The sequence below is a fragment of the Triplophysa dalaica genome, chromosome 3 (genome assembly GCF_015846415.1).
Source record: "Triplophysa dalaica isolate WHDGS20190420 chromosome 3, ASM1584641v1, whole genome shotgun sequence".
NCBI classification, from domain to species: domain Eukaryota; kingdom Metazoa; phylum Chordata; class Actinopteri; order Cypriniformes; family Nemacheilidae; genus Triplophysa; species Triplophysa dalaica.
This window is the reverse complement of record NC_079544.1, coordinates 7,918,774-7,941,700: the sequence shown is the minus strand read 5'-3', so window position 1 is coordinate 7,941,700 and position 22,927 is coordinate 7,918,774. Positions and strand designations below refer to the sequence as shown.

The 22,927-nt window shown below is 38.2% G+C and overlaps 1 protein-coding gene across 1 annotated transcript; it reads left to right on the top strand.

Annotated features, from left to right (window-relative positions):
- Positions 1–3,656: 3,656 nt before the first annotated feature.
- Positions 3,657–22,668, top strand: cdh10a (cadherin 10, type 2a (T2-cadherin)). The gene is made up of 12 exons (XM_056743073.1): positions 3,657–3,796; positions 8,895–9,257; positions 11,016–11,310; positions 13,239–13,358; positions 14,121–14,288; positions 14,957–15,144; positions 15,225–15,478; positions 16,087–16,223; positions 16,669–16,790; positions 16,892–17,000; positions 17,183–17,434; positions 19,875–22,668. The coding sequence occupies exons 2-12, from the start codon at positions 9,036–9,038 to the stop codon at positions 20,363–20,365; spliced, it is 2,358 nt and encodes a 785-aa protein (XP_056599051.1). The 5' UTR covers positions 3,657–3,796; positions 8,895–9,035; the 3' UTR covers positions 20,366–22,668.
- Positions 22,669–22,927: the final 259 nt, after the last annotated feature.

Genomic DNA, 22,927 nt, shown 5'->3' with positions numbered 1-22,927 from the left:
ATCGTGCAAGATAACAGACACGCAGTCCGTAACGTGCGCGCATTCTAATTATTCGAGCTCTATGGATCATCAGTGTTGTTGGTTCTCGTTACGCTTTATTGCTTTGAATCGTCATTTTTTTATTCTCTATTGCATATTGGATTTGTATTATTTTGCGCATTCATTTTATGCTGTATTGTTCCAAATGGTTTGTGTGATTTAACATGCAAGAAAAGATTTATACTGAAAATAACATTGTATTTAATGCAAAAATACTAAAGCATATAAAAACAAATTTCAGTACCGGTTTAAAATGGAAATGGTGGAAATGTGTTTATCTTCATCATAATGTATTCTCCAGAAAAGTCTTTGTTGTCATATGCGTGTTGTATGTAAACCTTATTTTAGGAATTTCATCATTCAACGTGAATGTAGCGGAGAATATTCTTAAATAGGGAAATCTATTCAGTCATTCGTCCGTGCCAATGTTGTCATCCAAAATCCTGTTTGCGGCACAGCAAAGTGTCGTAAATCATCTCTTATCCCGACACTTAAGATTTTTTCCTACACTTCGCTTAAATTACGACTGAGCAGCTTAATAACTAACTTTTAGGCACATTTTTGAGAAAATATTTTTTTGACTCTTAACTCAATTCTTAGCAGCTTGATAAATACGGGCCATGATTTTTTCAGATCTTATTGACATGGCACATAACACAGTGTTACAAATTGTTGTTTCACACGACCACCTTTTTATAGTTCTTGTACAATTCTGTGGTGCTTATTATTGTTCTAATATTTATTTTCATGTAGCATCAATGTTTAAGTGTATACTTAGCTCAAGTAAATGTTGAGCTTATCATTAATTATGATATATCGGTATTTTGAAACAAAAACTGTAAAAAATTTCACTTATTTATATAAACTATATAAATGATTTCTCAATTGTCACTGTCAGAACATTCTAGAGATATCAGTAGCACAGGGAAGGTGGGATGAAGCAATGATGGGGGACTATATCTGGAACTCTGTTTATGAGGACAGTATTAGTCATACAAGACAAAAACAAATTAACACTTTCGAAGTTTTCATTTTTAGTGACTGTTATGTTAAACTGTAGTTTTGAGCTCAGTGTTATGCCAGTTCCTTGTAATTTCTGTGTATGAGTAATAATACAGAAATGTATAAATGTGTGAAAATATTGTTTTGTTTTGAGTACCGTCGATGTTAAAAAAAAACATTGTATTCAGCATGTTAAACTTCACACTAAAAATCAAAGCGAGACACAACAAAAAAATTGTTATATTGTGTAATGCTATTTCTATCTATACCACACAAATAAAAAATATGTTTAGACAACGTCATTGCAATCATCAGGAAAACTTTAGACTACAAGGCCAGGGCCTACAAACTTTAAGACTATAGGTGTCCATTTGCCATCTTTGATATGAAGGTAGTAGCAAACAGTATTAGGGAGCGATCTATTGAATCCCGGAACCTGTGTAAGATTTAATCAATGTTCTAAATCAATGCAATGAAAATGGAGCAAGGTCCATTTGAACCGAGATCTATTAAATTATGTTGTACATTAGCATCCTTGAGGCACCTGGTTTAAGCCAATTAGAGATTATTTGCCCTCATGGGCACACAAGGATCCTTGTAAACTGTGCAGAGCGTCAAGAAAAGCATGGATGTTATTGTAAAAATAATGTGATCAAATTAAACACACTCTTATCACCTATGGCCACCTTTTCACAAAATTATAAACCATTATTTCGAGTAGCAAGCCCTGTTGAGTTAACTTAAATCCACACGCTTTGAATCTGGGTAGAGACTGTACCGGGTAGAGAAAATAAAAACAAACATACATCTTGGCTCATGTGGCTTTTTGCGAATTTATTTGTTTATTCGTTTCCTAATACACTGACTGGAAGTTCTCTCAACATCTGAGCCTCAGGACATTTACAGTGGTGTGGTCTTTGATCCACCTCGTATAGCACATCAAAGCAGGGCTGGAATGAAAAGCTGTGTTTGCCATCTCCACCTTGGCTCTTTCTAGCTCAGCGAGAGTCAGATTCTATTCAATACACTCTCATCTGCACCACTTATCAGCGGTGACACTTATCCACACAACTGCATACTGTACACACAATAAAAAGCCCTGTATGTCAACTTTCAGCAATTTTGTTATGAGAGAGAAAAAAAACTCATGGATCTTCATGGATTCCCATAGTTTGACTTTAAAGTCCCTGTTAACAAGAATTTGCGATCAACGTAAAATGCATAAGGCACAGTTCACAGATCATATTCTGATTGAATTGTACAGGATTTCTGGAAGACATACATGTCGAGTTCTTTAACGGTCCGCCGGGAAACAACACGAAGCCGTCTGATCGAAGAAGTAAACTGTTGTGTTTACATTGGTGGCAATAAGAATTCTTCACGATTGCCTAAACGCGAAATTCTTGAAAGTATAAACATAGTTGCTGTTAACTTTTGACACATTCATGAATGTTAACCAGTCTGTTACTGTCGGGACATTTCCACACTTTTAAAGATGAGTCAGCACAAAACGAAACGTGATTGGTTGCTTCACCTGTCAGTCATATTGACTCTTGGGTGGGCCTTGGCAATGAAAGCCAAAGTTCCCAAACCTTCAGTATTATCGTAAGGCCGACTTGACTTGAGTAAGGTGATGTACTTTTAAGTAAAATAAGTTTTGACAAAAAAAAGGGGGGGATTGTTTAATTATTATTGCAAATTGTTTGGATGAATTTTGGAGTAGATGAGGGGTGCCATATGCAGTAAATCTTTTTATACAGTATACAATGCATGGAAAACAATTGACAACCTTTGTTTGGAACTTAATAAATTGTTTGTGTTTTGCACAAAAAAACAAGTGAAAGGCTTTTTAATGCCATATGCCATTTTGATAAATTACCCTCAATGGTGTGATAACATTCCAGATATTCAACGACACAGAATAGAGGTCGTTCAATTGTTTTTATAGCCAAGACGTTCAGGTATGTACCCACAACTGACTAAAAAAAAAGCTCTAGCCTGAGAAATATTCACTGTGTGACAACCAGCCCCGGTCTCTAACAAAAGTCCATATTTTTAATTTCCTCAAATTTCACTGTACAACCCTTCCGATGTCCTTTCAACTGCATAAAACTCCTCTTGTTGTAAAAGACTGTCAGCTCGACTGAGTGATCTGATTTATGTGCTCTGCAGGAAAAACTGACACTTATATTTGTGCGCAATGAAAGCAGCCGTCGCTTCTTTACGTTGAAACGTAGATTCGCAGTTTTATGCGTGTTAGATATTCCTGGGGCTTCTGGCCTTTCACAATGTTTTAGTCCAATATTTAATTCTCGAAAGTCATCATGCCTGCTGTGTTAAACCCACTGTCCTCATTTCAATGCCCTGGTCTGCAGCCAACATTGGTTTCTCTCGCTCTCCTCCCTCCCCCCCCCCGCAAGTCAACTCCATCCCCAATCACAATCTTATGAATGGCAACCAATCAGAGCATGCTCCCCTCCGCAAACTGCATCCTTGTCCAGCAGAGCAAGAAAGAAAGGATGGAGAGAGAGAGAGAGAGAGAGAGAGAGAGAGAGAGAGAGAGGGGTTTATGTGTAAGAGAGTGAGTGATAGAGGGAGTGAGATAGAGGGAGAGAGAGAGGCAGCTGGAGACTCACACACAACTGTAGTCAGTCTTGGATTCCGAGCGCTGCCAAGAGGCAAGCACAGAAGCCAGCATCGTATTTCCATGAGGATGACATGCTCCGAGAAGAGCACAGGAGAACGTTTTGTTAAGGTAAGAGCTTTACGTTTATCTTACAGTTTGGATGAGTTATGCTACGTTTGAGCTACAAGTTTAAATTACAAGGTTATTCAGTAACTAGTAGTTAGTTCTTGTGACAATTGATAAGGTGTTGGAAACTAACATCTTAACCGTTTTAAATGGAACGAGTTTTCATAGTAATAACCTCAATGTGTGTTTTCCATTTGTCATAATATCGCAGACGTGCTACATAATAACACATGCCATCTGCTCTGTGATTTGTGCTCTGCACTGGTGATGGAGAATTGCCGTTTTGTTATGTGGGTGCAGGTGAGCAAGCCTGGGATGGGTGCAAGCTCAGGAAGTATAAAGCTTATACGTAACAGAACATAAAAAATATACACTGTTAATGTAAAAAATATCACAAAAATAAAAATATATAAAATACAAAATAGCAATAGCATAGTGTTTAGTTAACACCCACTGCACATATTGAGGCTCTGGTATAGCTGTTTGTGTGTTTGAACTGTACACTGTTGGATTGTTTAAAAATATATATATTTATATATGCGTGTGTGTTCCCTAACGTTTCAAGCATTACTTCAGTTTGTAATTATTATATTTTGAAAATTGTCAATTTCTGGTTAAAGTTGACCCCCTATAGGAGTTGCGACTGCAGCTGAACTTCCTAACATCCTCCTCTGTTTTATCTGTTTGATCGCATCCTAGCTTTTAACAAGAAGGTGTGTACACGTGTCGAGAGATCTGTGCGTGTTTGATCCTCCACAAAACGCACCGAAGCCGATGAACGGGAATCGCTTTCATGTGTCACTGTGTCTGTTTGGCATTCTTAACCCAGGGTTTAACTAAAGCAGTACAGATTCGGAGAGTACACTGGCCAAAGCCGTAACACTAAACCTGCCTAAGCGGCTCTCTAAAGTGTTCTTGTAGGGAAGGATAGCCGTTCTCCAGCTTTCATTTCAACTCACCGCTTAGGTACAAACATGACATTTCGATTCAAGACTGTAGACAAATCAATGTGTGCATAGTGCAAAACTGCTAAAATGAATTCATTCTTGTTGGTTTATGTATTTCATGTGACCTTTAAAAAACTAACAGCCTCATCACATGATATCCGAGTAAACCTTTAATTCATTAGTATCATAGACTTCAAATGGTTTGGCAACCCATCTGATTTTTTAGCTCTGTGCTTCTGAGCCACCGAGCTCGAGTCAAGCCATTATATGGCGTCTGTGATTTATACATCTGACATGAACACATAATGGCATGACTGTTTCACACAAATTAAAGCGCACACTTCCTCTGAGCCAGTGTCACATGTATAATTGGCTTTCAACGCAGAGATAAATCATGAGATAAAGCACCACATGCTTCCACTCTCAACTCTCTCTCTGTGTGTGTCTCTCGCTATCATTTTCTCTCTTTTATCTTCTCCGCTTTCTGCCTCACGAAGAGGTGGTCCTATGTGAGCCAATTTGCCTCATAATGAGGCCAAAGATACAATCAATTTATTTCTTTTGTGGCAGGCAATAATATTTATGTACTAACCTGAGGCAAAATGCAAACCATTTTAATAGGTGAATGATTGAAAAAAGCTAAACTAGTAATTGCAAGACATTAACTTCCAACAAAGGAGCATCAGTCTGAATCCCAAACTGAGTTATACGCCACGGCACTGTTAACAGCGTACGTATGTACCTTGCAACCCTCCCCACCTCACTGCCCTTCTCTGACAACACCCATCATTTTTTAAATCAGACAGGACCTCCATCAGCTCCAACTGAAACTCGCTCTTGAATTCATTAGATCCTCACAGCCACACGAAATCAGAGAAAGTGTTCTGTCTAATAACTCTGGGTGTAAATGATTGCCTTGAGTCTGCAAACCTGGTAGAATCAAAGCCAGTCCTCCAGGCAGGCAATCAACATGGTGCATATCTGATCTGTAAAAAGTTTCAAAACAAAGAAGACAGGGCATTAATATTGCAAGAGAGAGGCCAGCTGTGAGAGCCGTCCAGCATGAGGGATGGAGTGATGGAGAGATCCATCCTGAGAGAGCTGAAAAAGGTCTTGGGCTCCACCAAGTGGTAACTGTTGCATTTGGGGCTTATTTCTCGAGCCTAAACAGAGACGCTGATTTAGGCTTCCACGCATGTGTTATACATACGGCAAGGACACTAATGGGCATATTTGCATTACATTTGCATAGAATGGTAGAAGGTGGAGGAAAAGCAGGTATTATCTAGCATTAAGGATTCCTGATTCGACACCGCAATGACTTGGATACAAGGACCAAGGGTACTTGACTGGAAGCAGAGGACTTTAATGGTAATTCTCGTATTAGGTGATATACAGAATGTCCCGTGAGCGTATCTAATGGCCATCTCTTTCTCCTTGGCCGTATCGCTGACCACTTATAACTTACAATTCATGAGGTGTCCAAGGCTGCTTATTATTCAGCAAGCATCTGGGATTAATATTCTAATAAGGCTCATGGAAAGAGTTTAAATTATAACTGCAGCATTTAATCACAATAATAATCAAAGTGGATTACATGTTTCAAAACAGAAAGGGTTTTATTCAAGAGGGGAATTAGCAAGGAGGTACAGCACTTTACTAAACCGTATTAAACAGCCAAAGTGATATTTACACAGCAATGTTGAATGGTAAATACAACATGCAAATACCCCCCAAAAAAACAATGTTTTTGTTAAATTCATTCTCGTTGTTGGAACATTTGCTATGTTTTGGCAGAGGCTTAAAGGGATAGTTCACTGAAAAATGATTCTATCATCATTCAATCACCCTCTTGTTGTCATTTAAAAAATATATGACTTTCTTTTACAGAACACAAAAGAAGATAGTTTGAAGAATGTTGTTGAAGGGATAGTTTACCCAAAAATGAAAATTTTGTCATCATTTACTCACCCTCAGATTCTTCCAAACCTGTATGAATTTCTTTGTTCACGTAAACACATAAGAATATTTTTTTAAAGATGTCAATAATCGAGCAGATCCCCCATTGACTCCCTTAGAATTTATCATCCCTACTGTGGCAGTAAATGGGAGACGAGATCTGCTCGGTTACTGACCAGGTTTGGTTAGGTTTGAATAATAAAAAAATTTGGGTGAACTATCACTTTAACATTCTTTGAAATATTCTGAACATTCTGAACAACGGCGGTACCCATTCACTTCTATTGTATGGACACAAAACCAATGCACGTGAATGGGTACCGCCGTTATTCGGTTACCAATATTCTTCAAAATATCTTTTGTGAAAGTCATACTGGTTTGAAATGACAAGAGGGTGAGTAAATGATGACACGAATTTCATTTTGGGTGAACCCTTTAACCAAATTTGATTCCTATGGTGAATTCAAGATATACATTTGTGAACAACAAAACCAGTTTTATGGGTCAATCTTTTGAAATTGAGATTTTTACATAATCTGAAAGCTGAATACATACGTTTTCTATTGATGTATGAGTTATTAGAATATGACAATATCTGGCTGAGATACAACCGTTTAAAACTCTGGAATCTGAGAGTGCAAAAAACACAAAATATTGAGAAAATTGCCTTTGAATTTGATAATCAGGGGCACTGTGTTAGGCCATCCACTCACAAAAAATAAGTTTTTATATATTTATAATAGGAAATTTACAAAATATCTTTGTGGAACAGGATCTTTACTTAATATCCTAATGATTTTTGGCATAAAGAAAAATCTATTATTTTGACCCATACAATGTATTTTTGGCTTTTCCTAAAAATGTTCCAGTGCTACTTATGACTGGCTTTTTGATCCAGGGTCACATTTGATTCATTTTTGTTTGAACCCATGACCTTGGCATTGATGGCGCCATGCTCTGCCAGCCAAGCTACAGTCAGCGATCAGGAAAAAAAGCATTTTATATAAATAATGTCTGGTGTACTAAATACAAAGAAATGATTCTCCAAATGTATCATTTGCTTCTATCGTCTACAAACCCAAAGGCAGACAGAATGCTAGATAGTTGATTATTACAACGAAGCATCTCATTCCACAAATCCGACACCTAAATACGCTCACGAGAGTCCGGTGGCTGTATTATACGATATGTTTGTTTTCTACGGTCCAGTAAATTAACGGCAAGGTTAAAAATCTCTCTAGAAAGGCACTGAAACATTCTGATGAAGCATTTACATTTATGCATTTGGCAGACGCTATTATCCAAAGCGACCAACATTGCATTGTATTATACATCTTGTTTCTGACAATGTGCAATCCACTGGGATCAAACCCATGACCTTGGTATTGCTAGTGCCATGCTCTAACCACTGAGCCACAGAAAAGCTTTCTCTCTTAAAAAATGCCTCTTAAAGAGCCTAAAAGGAGGTGAATAACGTTTCACTTAGTCCAAGTTAATTGAATGTATCGCACATCGGCCGTCATGGTTAAACACTCAGCCTGAAAGCTAAGGATTCAACACAGCGGCAAGCCACTCTGCCGACAGCAATCTCTATTTGAGGCAGCGCGCGAGAGCTTTTACGTAGTGTGACTGGCATCTGAATCCAACCCGATATATTCAGTGATATATAATCAAGCTCTGCTATCGATCCCTTTATATGTGTTGCTTTTTCGGTTGTCAAATGTAGTTGCAACAGCCATACAATGGTACCCTCGGGAAATCGATTTGTACGTGGAACGTATTAAGACGACAAGAGAACAGAAGATAGCGTTGGAATAGGGATCAATTTGAGAATAAGGGTGGTCTCGTGACTTCATTCACTTGCAGACTTTGTTTTCGGTGCTTAATCATTTCGTGTTGATGAAATGTGATCTGGATTGATAATGACACAAAACACCTTAACTCACCCAAGAGTCAAATTCTGTTCTGAACGCAACCCTAATCTAGTATTTAATGTAAAATGATGTAGTCATTTGAGTTATATGCAAGGCTCCATTTTTGATGTTAAGTAAGTAAAATACAGCACGAGGGGCCTGCGGGACATGCTCGCACAACAACAAAGGCTTTACAGCGTTGATAATGGGTGTTGCATCTTGACAAGGGCCGCAATGACCTCCAACAACACTGTAACTTTTTCCTTTGATTATTTTTTATAGGGAATCAAAGGAGGATCAAAGCCAATTCTAAAATGTCAGGGCTGCTGATTTTGCCATCTACATCGCTTTCGATTCTGCGCGGCCCCCCTTCTTAGTTTATTCATACGGAGTTGCGGTCGTCTCGACGATCGATTGGCTACGATGATAATGAATCACTTCCTCTGGCTGCTCCCACTGATCTTTCCCCACCTGAGCTCTCCAGTCATATTGCTAGAGAGGAGTGATGGAAATCTCCTTCTCAACTGGAATCATATGATGGAAGAAGATAAAACGGTGCTGCACAGATTCAGGAGAGATTGGATGTGGAGGCAATTCTTCCTGTCGGAGGAATACACAGGAAGCAACAATCAGTATGTCGGCAAGGTAAGAGACTGTGATTACTTACATTGCACTGTAGCTCCAAAATGATCTACCTTGTCTAACAAAACAGCACTGGGAGAAGATGCGAGAAATGGAAATTGCATCATTGTTGTATTCCGCTTTCGTTTTCCTGAGCTTTATGCGGTTTGACACTGTATTTGAACACGGCACTGTGTGGCAGGCACTTGGAAAAACTTGACGCCATCATCAAAGCAAATAAAGTTGCGCAATTATGAATTACACAGTCGCCGAGGCATGAATATTCACAAGACAGAGAGCGAACGAGAGTAGACGAGAATAGTGCGGAGACAGAATACTTTGGCAGAGTTTTTAGCGCTCTCATTTCCAGGATAAAGAGGCTCGCCGGAGACTTGACAGGAATCAACAATTACGGGCTATTTCACTCACTCTTTTCATTCCCCCCATTGACTTTACACCCATCTGCGGTGGCTCTGTGAGGGAAGGGACTGCAATTCATCAGACTGCAGTTCACCGGCATGCTATATTTATGCCACATTAAACATGAAAGAAGAGCCCATACTGACATTCAACAGAACAGTCCCTGTTATTAAAGCACTGATTGTGTTGCGTACGTACAGACGTACAGATTATCCTAAATATTGCATCTTTTAACATTTCAGCCAATTTTGGAAACTCAATAGCAAACCACAGCACATTGAACAAGCCCGACTGTGTAAAATCGCTCTGCATTCGCGCAACTCTGTGACGGCTTCATTTCACTTTACGTTAGAACTAAATGACAAGCAGATTTTATTTACCAATCTCCTTGTCTCCCTGCATCACAAAGCTCCAACGCCTTTCATTTGACCTTCCTGTCAATCAGCGTGGATGGGAAAAAGTGTAGTTTGTTGTGAGATCCTGCTGAGCGGTCAGCCGGTGGATTTAGCCCTCTGGCTCTTTCTAAAAACAGCCTTTAAGAGCTCCGGATAAACGCATTACATGCCTCTGTGACTCTAATGACTTCATGACCTGATGTTGGACCTACATCTGCACTCATAAACTCAAAAAACACCTGCTCGGTAGATTTGTTATTTAATTAATTTGTGCCTATTAGAACAGGCATGAATGTATCCCGTCGGTCAGGCATCCGGAAGGGACAGTTGGATGGCTTTTGGCCAAATAAACTCATTTAGGTGAAGCGGAATCAGTTGAATTGGGATTTTGTATTAAACTAATATTTAGTTGTAATAAAACATGTTCATTGGTTTATCAACATTATTACTACAGATGTACTTTGGCTCTGCATGGTAACTAAAGATTATGAGACCGGCGAGCACAACGATAGCAATAAGAAATAAAATTCTGATCATTACAGTGTTTCTATTAAAATGTTTAAAAATGTAAACCATTCCGATTATTTTCTCAGAAAAGCCACTGGCAATGTTGTATAAAAGCTACAACTGTGGTTAAAGGCACTAAAAGCTTCATTAGTTTTTAATGGAACACGTTTTGAAGACTTGTATGAATCTGGCTTTTATGAGTTTCTATGGTCCCCAGAGAGCTTTCACTCCAAGAGCTTCTTCTTTAAGGTTGCTAACCACGATTGAAAATATAACTGCACGCTTGCTCCACGATTGAATAAAACATGGCAGCAGATCGGATTACCATCTAAAGTTATAGAAGGACGCAACGTTTGATTAAAGCTTAGGCGTGCATTACCGCATCTGGCAAATGTCAAATTTGCGTTTTACAATGTGGTTAAACTTGGGTTAAGCTGCAGTCTGCTTTTTGCCCAAACAGCTACGCTCGGACAAAGACAGTGGTGATGGAACCGCCAGATACGTTCTCTCTGGGGAAGGTGCGGGCACGGTTTTCCGTATCGATGAGAAGTCTGGGGATTTACATGCTGCTCAGAGACTGGACAGAGAGGAAAAGGCCTCTTACACACTGCAGGCTCAAGCTTTCAACAAGATCACCGGCCTCCCTCTGGAGCCTGCCACCGAATTCATTGTCAAGATACATGACATCAATGACAATGAGCCCAAATTTACCCAGGCTGTCTACAGTGCCAGTGTACCTGAAATGTCAGACGTCGGTGAGTGAATGAAAATGACTTTTTCTCCTGTTGTTGCTATTTGAAGTGCATTTACGTGTCATGCGAGGATACTGCAAAGAGGTGTGATATTTCTGTCACTGCGGTATTTCGAGGTCAAGAATGGCTGTGTTATTGGGTTTTCCATTTTTTTCTGTTTGTTCTTTATACTCGGTCTCATGTGGTAATTGAAAAGTGTATTCCATTTCGTGGTTACAAAATAAGAGTCAGTCATGTTCGCACGTTGTCGTATATCATTTTATTTCTAGTATTTTTTTCCCCATGCATTGTGTTATTGTCCAACACAAGACATTTTTAAAGATGTTTTTGGAAAGAGTTGGAGAGCTTGTAGTATATATAAACCCATTGGGGCATCCTACTAATAAATAGGAACAACCGTATTACTAAAGCTTTGTTTTATTTATGAATAGTCACACTATTTCTTCCATAATGAGTGAGTGAAGCATTATTTACAAAGCACCTTTTGAAACGATTTACAAGATGATTCACAGGTAGTCATATGCAAATATAAACGAATATAGCAATGCCCACAAGGCATCGTCTCCCCCGAGCCCTGATGTAGCGCCTGATGGAGGAGATTCTATTTGTTCATCTTATCACATTTTCTATTTACATCTAATTCCCATTCCCACATCATCAGCACTGTCTCTCACAATCAGTGGCTCTGTTCTAGCGGTGACATGCCACCATACATATTCACAGTGCATGAATATTCAGGGACATCACACTGCTTCTCAGTAATATCATAATAACCTCTGGTTGTCCTGTTTCCAATCAAGTCAGTCCTCAAGCAGTGCAGCAGTCTGTTTGGTATCAGCTCCCCAAAGAAAATGTAATGATGCTCTTCCTTCTCTCATACAGGCTCCCGTGTTCCTCTGAAATCTAATATAAGAGAATGTACAGCTTATTTATGAAATTATTGCCCTCAATCAAGGAGAGAGTCATATTACAAGGCATCATTATGGTTACCTTCTGACACATAACCCTAGGCCAAAAGCAATTCCATCTGTGTTTATTAATTTAAGGAACGGAAATAAATCTGGGTTAGAGGCACTAGTCTTTGAACCATATAATGAATGCTAATAGTGCAGTTTTAAAAACAAAACAACAAGAAACATTTTTTTTCCTTTTCAAAACAGTAATCATGAAAATGAATGTATTGATGGCACGGCTAAGAAATGTTATTGTCGCAGTATTATGTTAAGCAAGGAAACACTGTTTAAAAAAATGTACTCCTTACTTAGACAAAATGTATTATATAGATCCGCCACTCTACCTAGAGATAATGAGTATTTCTGAAAGGATGCTATTTTGCTGGAGATTTTTCTCATTTATGATTTGGATATTGACTTTACTCAAATAATTATGCTAAAAAGGAAACGCAGAAATAAATATTGAATCCAAAAGAAAACATTTCCTATCTAATCAAACCAAAATTTGGTACATTGTTCAAATTTGGAATGTACAATAAATGATCGGCCATATCGGCATCGGCTGATAAATGGTCATTTTCAATGTTATCCTATCGGTTGATAATAAAATGTAGGCCGTTATATTGTACCCGTTTAATCATAAATCATACTCTCTGGAATTGATGGAATTTTTTGTTGTTGATGTAGGTACAGTACGTAGATACAGTATTTATGAATGTGTAAATTGTAGGAACAAAAGCATATTGTTTGAATCAGACTGCTGTCTAAATGCTTTCTGTCTCGAGACCTGTTCGACGTGTGGTTATTATACATTTTCTGGGTTGCTCTGGAAGAATCTGTAATTTATTTATTTAATGAGGGAATTCTATATTAATATTAGACACGGTACTTCGGTCAATATATCAGTTATCGGCTCACTTCTCTTCTGTTTAAAAGAAACAACTAAGAGATTAAAGAGACTTGTTTGGGATTTTACAGGTACTTTTGTGATCGAAGTGAATGCCACCGATGCAGATGATGCCACATATGGGAACAGTGCTAAACTTGTGTACAGCATCCTGCAGGGCCAACCATACTTCTCAGTGGAGCCTGAGACAGGTGAGTCTTCCAAACATATGGCTAAAAATATATTCACCGCCGACACACTATTCTGATTTTTTGCTTGTGCCTTTTGAGGGGTGAGGAAGGTGAACTTCACTGTTCCTGTATGTTTGAAACAAAGATCACACACAAATAGTATACTATTTACTACCAATAATAAACTAGTAATGGAACTACTTATTAGGCCATGTATTTAACATTAAGAGTAATATGTCATTTCTATAAAATAACAGCAAAACCTTTCCTGGAAGTGTAGTTTGATAAATCTAGTAATAACATACAGTATAAAGAATGCAAATCCATTAACTAAAAAATGACATCTTCTCACTCTCATGTCGTTCAGAGATGCTGTATGACTTTCTTTCCTCTGTATAACACAAAAGCTGAGAATTGAATGAATATCCAGTTGAGTGAGTTCAAAACAATGGCAATATGACTCATTTTAACACATTTAAAGCATCCAAGAATGTCAGCAAAATCTATACACTACCTGCTGAACATTTCAGTTTCAGTTAAACGATTTTAATTTAAAAACAACCTAATCATTTTACAGTAAAATTGTGCCTACATGACACTGCAGAATTGAAAAATTTGTTTTCATTTACTGAATTGACCAAACATGACTTTCTTTCAAATATATTCTTTTGTGCATCATATATGTTATTATCAACATGAGTAAATGAGTTTATTTCCATGTCTGGCTTCCTTTGTGTTAGCCTGTGTGATTATGTCAATGATAAACTCTGTTTTCCTATGCAGGAATTGTTAGGATAGCCCTGTCTAACATGGATCGGGAAGTGAGAAATGAGTACCAGGTGGTTATACAAGCTAAAGACATGGCAGGACAGATGGGTGGTCTATCTGGAACCGCCATTGTCAACGTCACCTTAACGGATGTTAATGACAGTCCACCACGTTTTGCTTACAGTACGACATCAATATTTTGCAAGGGTTGTTATTATGTATTCACCCGCATATGCTGTTCCAAACCTACACAGAAACACAAAAAAATACGTAAAACCGAATTATAGTGATTGAGAGATTCAGTAACGGGGTATATGCACACAGAGCATTGACGTCATTCCGCTAAAATCTCTGCCAGCTCTGTTAAATCCGGTCCCATAGGGATCAAGGGTGTTCGCTTCAGGTTGCACATAGGATTAAGATGAACAAAGTCTAATTATTCAAACACTTCGCCATACGTCGACGACCAAATAGGTGAAGCACTTCAGGCTATCCGTTTCAAGGTACATCGACAAATATGAAAAAAAGCTAAGTAAACTTTTCCACTTACTAGAGGCATGATCACAGAGGCACTTAACAATGTTCACCCGTAGTGCTGTTGTTTAGCCGAAATTTAAATGTTTTCTTACTAAACAAGTGACCTAGAGGAAGTGACCTAGCTGGCAGCGATTTTAGCGGAAGTACGTCATCTTCCTGTGTGCATATACAGTATTGGTTTGAAAGAAGAAAGTCTTTTGGGTATAGAACAGCATTAAAAGAGTGAGTCAATAACAAGATAACTTTTAAATTTAGATTGCGTAAATGGTGTGACCCGTATGCCTTAAACCAACATAATCAATTTTCTTTGAAAGGTTCTTACCACCTAAGCACCTATGAGTCAGCTGATATTGGGTCAACAGTGGGGCGCATCAAAGCCAATGATGGGGATGAGGGAGAGAACGCTGAAATGAAATACAGAATTTTGGATGGAGATGGCAGAGAATACCTTGACATAATTACAGATGACTTAACCCAAGAGGGTGTTATTGTTGTCAAAAAGGTAAAACACTCTACTGTTGTTTACGATTCTCATTTGCAACATACAAATACGTACAACCACTCTTCTTTACCTTCACGTAGAAACTGGACTATGAAAGCAAGCGAGTGTACACTGTTAAAGTGGAGGTGTCTAACTCGCACCAGGACCCCAACTTCTTTCATCTGGGGCCGTTCTCAGACACAGCCATCGTCAAGGTCGCAGCCAAAGACGTGGACGAGCCACCTGTCTTCAGCAGGCTTCAGTATGCCTTCGAGGTCAATGAGGATACACCAAAAGGCACTGCAATTGGAACCATTACAGCCTGGGACCCCGACGCTACAGATTACCCAATCCTGTAAGGATTTGATATATTCAGTTATTACAGTGTCTGGGGACGGACATGCACTAAAAATGAATTGCGCCATGCTGATAGTGTTGTTTATTTGCATGCGCCGTCTGTATTGTTTCAGGGACCCGATTCACTGAAGTAATTATGCAAATGAGGTAACGCTGTGAGCACGTTCAACAATTAGTGCCGAATGCAATTTGCACGGCGCAATTCCCCATCTTGTAGGCCCGCTCTGAGTTCTGGTTTGGAATGTTGCAGCAGATTACGGCAATCTAGCATAATTTACAAGGACTGTATACCATCACTCCACCACTGTATTTGCACCACAATTGGCTCTATAAAATATGGAAAGTATGCTCGACTGCTAAGTGTGTCTGGATGTATTCCCGTTATGAGGCTCTTCTCCATCATTTAGAAAATGTACACAAATGTCTCTTTAAACAACATTCTGTTTACATTCCGTAATAGTTAAATGTAAATTGGGACTTTTTAAATAAGGCACTAAGGCAAAAAACTCGATTTCATGGTTTTTGAATAAAAAACGGTGCAACTGTTAAGTGAATCTAATATGACTATGAACGTCTCTTTCATATCTTTCTCACACCCTCCCATAGATACGCAATAGATCAGCACTCAGACCCTGAGAGGCTTTACCACATCAACCCCAAGAATGGATCCATCACTATTCTGAGGTCTCTTGACAGGGAGGTGTCAAAGTGGCACAACCTGTCCATCCTGGCGAGCGAGATGAGTATGTGAATACACAATGCATGAAATACACTAAAAAAAGGATACGAAAAAAACAAACGAAAACATACTTGTAATTTTCTGACATGGCATTTCACATTCATTTTATGGATACGTCTGTTGCAAAAAAAGGCACTTCAAAAGCTTCTTCGATGCCGTAGGAGAAGCTTTTGGTTCCATCTTTTGGTACAACCGTTAACATCTGAAGGACAGTTCTGTTTCAAAAAAGGTTCTTCAGATTATAAAAAAGTAAGAAAGAGATGGTTCTTTCTGGAACCAAAAATGGTTATTCTATGGGATTGCTGTGAAGAACCTTTTAAGCATCTATATTTTTAAGAGTGTACCCTAAAGCTCAATGCAATGCAGTGCGAATATTAACATACAGACAGACGGCTGTAAACAAATTGATAAAATGTGTTCTGGCTATATTCTTTGCATTATTCCTCTAGATAACCCTCACCAAAGAAGCCGTGTTCCTGTCTTAATAAAGGTTTTGGATGTAAATGATAATGCTCCGGAGTTTGCCATGATTTATGAGACATTTGTGTGCGAGAATGTAAAAGCTGGACAGGTATTTATAACTACACTTTTATGTTATTATTTTGTGCTTTAAAGAGTAGGCGCCATTTTTTTGGTTTAAAATATCTTTCTATGTTATGTCTATCTTTCCAGCTCATACAGACAATCAGTGCCATTGACACGGATGAACCTCTTGTGGGTCACAAATTTGTATTCAGTCTGAGTTCCCCGAATACAAATTTCACCATCTTTGATAATGAAGGTGAATAAATCTTTCCTTTGACGTATAAATCTTGAAGCTTTTGTTCAATTCATGCTCTTAATTTTTTTCTTTTTTTGGCTTAAGGAACAATAGATTTGAATGTTTTGTTGTTTGACTCAGCATAAGATAATATCTTCAGCTCTTGCTGTTTGAATGTTTTCTTAACACCTTCCTCCCCCCAGATAACACAGCCAGAATTCTGACCAGAAGAAGTGGATTTAACAGGCGTGAAATGAGTGTCTACTATCTGCCAGTTGTTATCTCCGACAGCGACTACCCCATCCAGAGTAGTACCAGCACGTTGATGATTCGTGTGTGTAGCTGTGACGCCACCGGCAACATGCGTTCCTGCAGCGTTGATGCATTACTGCTCTCTGCTGGCCTGAGCACTGGAGCGCTAGTGGCAATACTCCTCTGCATCCTTATCCTGCTTAGTGAGTTTATATTCACCATATGCTCGGATGCAATAACCATTATCTCAGTGATGCCCCAGATTTGCTTTTATAACCCATAACACATCAATTTATAATGAGAAAACAAAAACAAGTCTGCTGGAGATGCCAGCTTAAGCCAGATACACACTGTACAATTTGCATGCTTCTTAACAACCGTGTTACTGTTCCCTGTCAGACTAGTGTACGGTGTAATCCCATTGAGGTTTTAGGTAAAAGCCACAGCACAATGTGCAACATCTACTGTCTTTTATGCAAGTATGATACCTTGACATTAGGCCAGAGCTGTATGGGTTATTCTCACTAAACCACTGAAGATTCTCAAACATAGGCTATTCAGTTACACAAAAAATGATCATACTAAGAAAAAATCTGTAAATCCTTACACAAAGCATAATCTTGACATAAAAATGAATTATTTTTGTATTTTATTGCTATTTCTGCTGAAAATTATCATTACCGTAACATGTCCAGATTTGATGTATTATATTTTTTGTTGTATTTTAAATGGATTCAAATTAAAATTTTGTGAAAAAGATTACTACGCACATATTCTCCTAGATGTTTTCAAATGACAATAAAAATATGTAGAAAATATAGTTTTTTAGATGGTTACAGTAAAAAGATTTTCCTTTTAACTTTACTTTTCAAAATTATGTTAAACTGTTAGTAAAAGAACATCTCATATATTGTTTTTAATGGATAGAGAGGAAATTTCTGTTATGGAAAGACCATGAATATGATCACCTCTCTTACTGGGGCTCGCAGTTTATAAAGCTCTCTGACATGTACATCGGAAAGGATACAGTTGTTGCCAATTTTGATGCCATTCAATGAACCTTCATTTTCTCTATTTATCCTTCTTGGCTACGAGTTGTAAATTAAACAGAAAAAAGACAGAAAGGGAAAAAAGGAGGTGCTTCAACTGAAGTCTTTCTCCTTGTTTTCTACAACATGAGTTGAATTTCACTTTTATGATGGATTCGTGGACGCTTTCATGGTAGAGTGATTTTTAGATGATGATATTGTTTTTTGTTCACTAGCATAAAAAAACGAGATTGAGAGCAAAATGTATGGATGATTTTGTGACAAAGGAAAAAGAAACCATGACAGGTCTAGCTTCATTTTATGACCGATTACACGGAACTCCCTGTACCTCTACTTTTATGGGACCATATCCCAACGCCAGAATTACAAACAGTATTACAGATATGATATGTTACATTGTTTAACAAGGCACTAAATTAATAAGAGAGACAGAAAGAGAGAAGATTATAGAGACATATACCACATACATTAAAATGATTATAAAGAAAATTAATGTTCAATTATTAGAATTTTTTCCATGAGGGGGTAATGATACACTCATCTCATAATAAATTATATCATATGACACGATACTGTACGATACGGTTCTGGTTTTACGATTACAATTGTATCACAATTTTATGAACAAAGCTTAAAAAACTAAAACTTTTAAGAGATTCAAATGTTTGAGAAAATGTTACAGAATTGACAATATTCAAGGTTTAGTTAAAAAACAAATAGATCTTTCACTGAAAGATAAAACTCAATTTTAACATAAAAATTTAAAGAAAAGAATTAAGAAAGCTAAACCCTTAGAGAGAACTTCTTAAAGCTGCAGATCACAAGTTGGCAACTCAACCAATAGAATTAGTTGCAAATCATGTTTGACATCTTAAAAACAAGATTTCATGAGAATCACCCACACAGTGTCTGGAACAGAGTATGTGGTTTCAAGTCTAAGCTGTTGAACCACCTTTTAACAACTTCAAACCAGCTCTCAAAACCAGGTAAACATTAGGGCTGTGCATGGGCATGGGCCTTGCGATACGATACATAGATGGGTTTTGGTCAGGGTTTTATTGTTTTTGAGCAAGGTGCTTTTGGTTGCTCTCGAGTATGAAAGTTGTAATGTCAGTTTGTGCACTGTAGATTGCATTTTAGGTGACAGAATATTTAATAACTCGTAGTTATTGATTGTCAGTGGAGCGTGAGGATAGTTCACTTATGTCTTGCAACTTTATAGTCTTGTGCCGAATCTGAGCCTCCGTGCCTTTCCTCTACATTGCACTGACATAAGGCATTGGTAAAAAGGCCCTGACAGAAATTATACAGGGTCGAAGTGTCTTATGTTTTACTCATGTGCAGTACATGGATATAGGCTTATTGTTTTCAGGACGTTGGAGGAAATTCTCTTTAAAGTGAAAACGTATTAATGTGGAGATGGTCTAAGTAGAAGTTTACGTGCTCACTCCTGCTTGATATTTTTTGCACAGCCCTAGTAAAGATGGTTTTAAAATAAATAGTTAGGACCATCTTGGACCAGCTAAAAACCACCAACCATTTTATGTTCCAAATTTAAAATAAATAAAGTTTCTGTTTACTCTTTTCTTCTCAGTGATCGTGGTCCTGTTCTCGGCTCTAAAGAAGCAGAGAAGAAAGGAACCGCTGATCATCTCCAAAGAGGACGTAAGGGATAACGTTGTCAGCTATAATGACGAAGGTGGTGGTGAGGAGGACACACAAGCCTTTGACATCGGCACGCTGCGGCACCCAGAGGTGATCGAGAGCAACAAGTTAAGACGTGACATCATCCCCGAAATGCTGTTTCCATATCACAGACCTTCACCCATGAAGGAGTGTGCGGATGTCAGAGATTTCATTATTAGCAGACTGCAAGAAAATGACACAGACCCTTTTGCACCTCCCTATGACTCCCTCGCCACATATGCTTATGAGGGCAATGGATCAATTGCTGAGTCACTGAGTTCTCTGGAGTCGTCTGCGACTGAGGGAGACCATGAATATGATTACCTGTCTAACTGGGGCCCGCAGTTTAAAAAGCTTGCTGACATGTACATCGGGAAGGATACGGGAGTTGCCAATTAAGATGCCATTCAATGAACCTTCTTTTTCTCTATATGTAAACTTGGCTGTCGTTCTGGGCTGCGAGACGTAAAGGAAATAGAAAAAAGACAAAGGGAAAAAAAGGAAGAATTTATCCTTGTTTCCTACAACATTAGCTGAATTTCCCTTTTATGATGGATTTTTCGTGGACGTTGTCGTGGTAAGGTGATTTTGTGATGATGATTTTGTTTTTTGTTCAATGGCAGAAAAAATAAGACTGAGAGAAATAATAATTTTGCGAAAAAAACGAAAAAAAAAAACTGACAGGACTTCCTACATCTTGACAGATTACACGGGACTCCCTGTTCCTCTAGTTTTTTAGTGCGATGTCCCAAAACCAGAATTACAAACAGTATGCCAGATACATATATACTATGTTACAATGTTTTGCAAGGCATAAAACAGCATAAGGGAGACAGAAAAAAGAGAAGGCTCTCAAGTCATACATTAAAATGGCTACAAAGAAAATTAATGTTAAATTATTTGAACGCTTTCCTTTAGGGGGGTAATGATACACTCATCTCATGATAAATTATATAATACGATATGACACGTAACGGTATTGGTTTGACAATTACAATTGTATCACAATATTATGAACAAAGCTATAAAATATGAAATTTTAACAGATACAAATATTTGAGAGAATGTTAGAGAATTTACAATATTCAAGGTTTAATTGAACATTTTGTATGTAAATTAATAAAAAATCAACAGATCTGTCACTGAAAAATAAAATAAATTTTCACCAAAAAATAAAATTAGAAAGCTAAACCCATTGGGGCAGTTTCACAGACTGGGTTTAAGCCTTGTCCCAGACTAATTTAAATGTTAGAGGTGTCTTAATCAAAATTTCCACTGTCTTAAAACATATCCCATGCCCATCAGTAATGTTTTTTGTAAAGTATGACAATTTAAATATCCTAATTTAACCAAGGCCTAATCCTGATTTAAACTAATCCCTGTCAGGAAACTGGCCCTTAAACCAAGTTCACATTACACAACTTTAAACGTCGGTCGATCGCTGAGCTGTTCAGACTACATGACTTGCTATCTGTGAAGTCTTTAAGTTGTTAAAGTGTTCACACTACGTGACACTTCGTAAATGATCCGCAACAGTGGGTGAAACACTACACGAGCTGTGAACAATTCTGTAACCCAGCGACTCAGTCTGGTCCCCAAACCACGTTTTGTCACAAAAAAATGTGAGAAATGGGACGGAAAAGGACACGAAAAAAATTGCGAAATGGGAATTGTTTATGTCAAAATGGACGTCGGAAAGACATTTTCGCTTCAAGCTGTTTCCTTGATCATCAACTAGGAAAACCCTGGAAAAAGAAAAAACAAAGGATATGGGGGAAGGAATGGAACAGCATACGGGGTCAGTTTCGGTGACCTCAACCCATGGCTTGCTGTCATCGGCTGTGGCTCCTCCCTTCACTTGACATCACAATATGTCAAGTCGGATGACATCTCCAGATATTTTTCATGCCAGATATTTGTATGGTGTGTGCGAGGCATTAGCAACGCGTCATGGAGCCTCTTTCATGAGTCGTTTACTAGTTCACACGAGCTGATCGCACGCTGTTTTGCATCCGATCACACCCCGACCTGTCGGTGAGCTCAACGACTTGCAAATCGGGCTTAAAATCATGTAGTGTGAACTTGGCATTAGAGAGAACTTCTTAAACCTCCATGTCACATGTGTGCAGCTTAACCTATAGAATTAAACAGACATCATATCGTAAACCTTTGTATCATGATATGCAATTTATCATTACCCCCCTAGTTTCCTCTGCATTTTGTCTTTAAACATCACAGACATCATTTTTAAAATGTGGAAATTCAAGGAAACAAGGTTAACGCAAAATATAAGGTTACAGTTCATTGTACCTGGTGGAAGAAAGACTCTTTATAAGGCAAAAACACACCACTTCTGTATCGCCTGTAATTGCAAGAGTCACTTATGTTCCCCTGTAAAACAATTACTCTCTGAATAGGGCTACAGAAGGATTTCAGTTTGAAAGAGTGTAGATGCGCTGAATGTTTCATTGCATACAGATGTAGCTTCTCTGCACATCTTTGAAGTGCTCTCTTGTTGAAAAATTATTGCAACATTATCTTTACAGAACTGAAACGCTCACAGAGGAACAGGGGAGCGTTTTCAAATCTGGATGAAAGGTAGTTCTCCTCGACTTCATTTGCTTGTGTGAAATTTGCTTGATTTGCAGAACATGCAGATTACAAAGCTGCAGCTCACTGAACTTGTGTGAATGAATGTTAAATCCAAGTGTTTTATATTCACATTTTTTAAGTATATATTTTAATAAAAAACATGAATGCACTGCTGCCATCTTTTACTCTGTGCTTCATTTATATTGTCAAAGGTCATAAAAAATGTATCCCAGATTACTGCAGGTAAACTCTATGAATGCTGATTACTCTGAACACTGTGATGGGCATAAAGATGACAGGCTGCGCCATCACTGGGGTTGTTATGATTCTGTCTTTCATCAGCTCACTTTCAACATGGTTATCATTTCG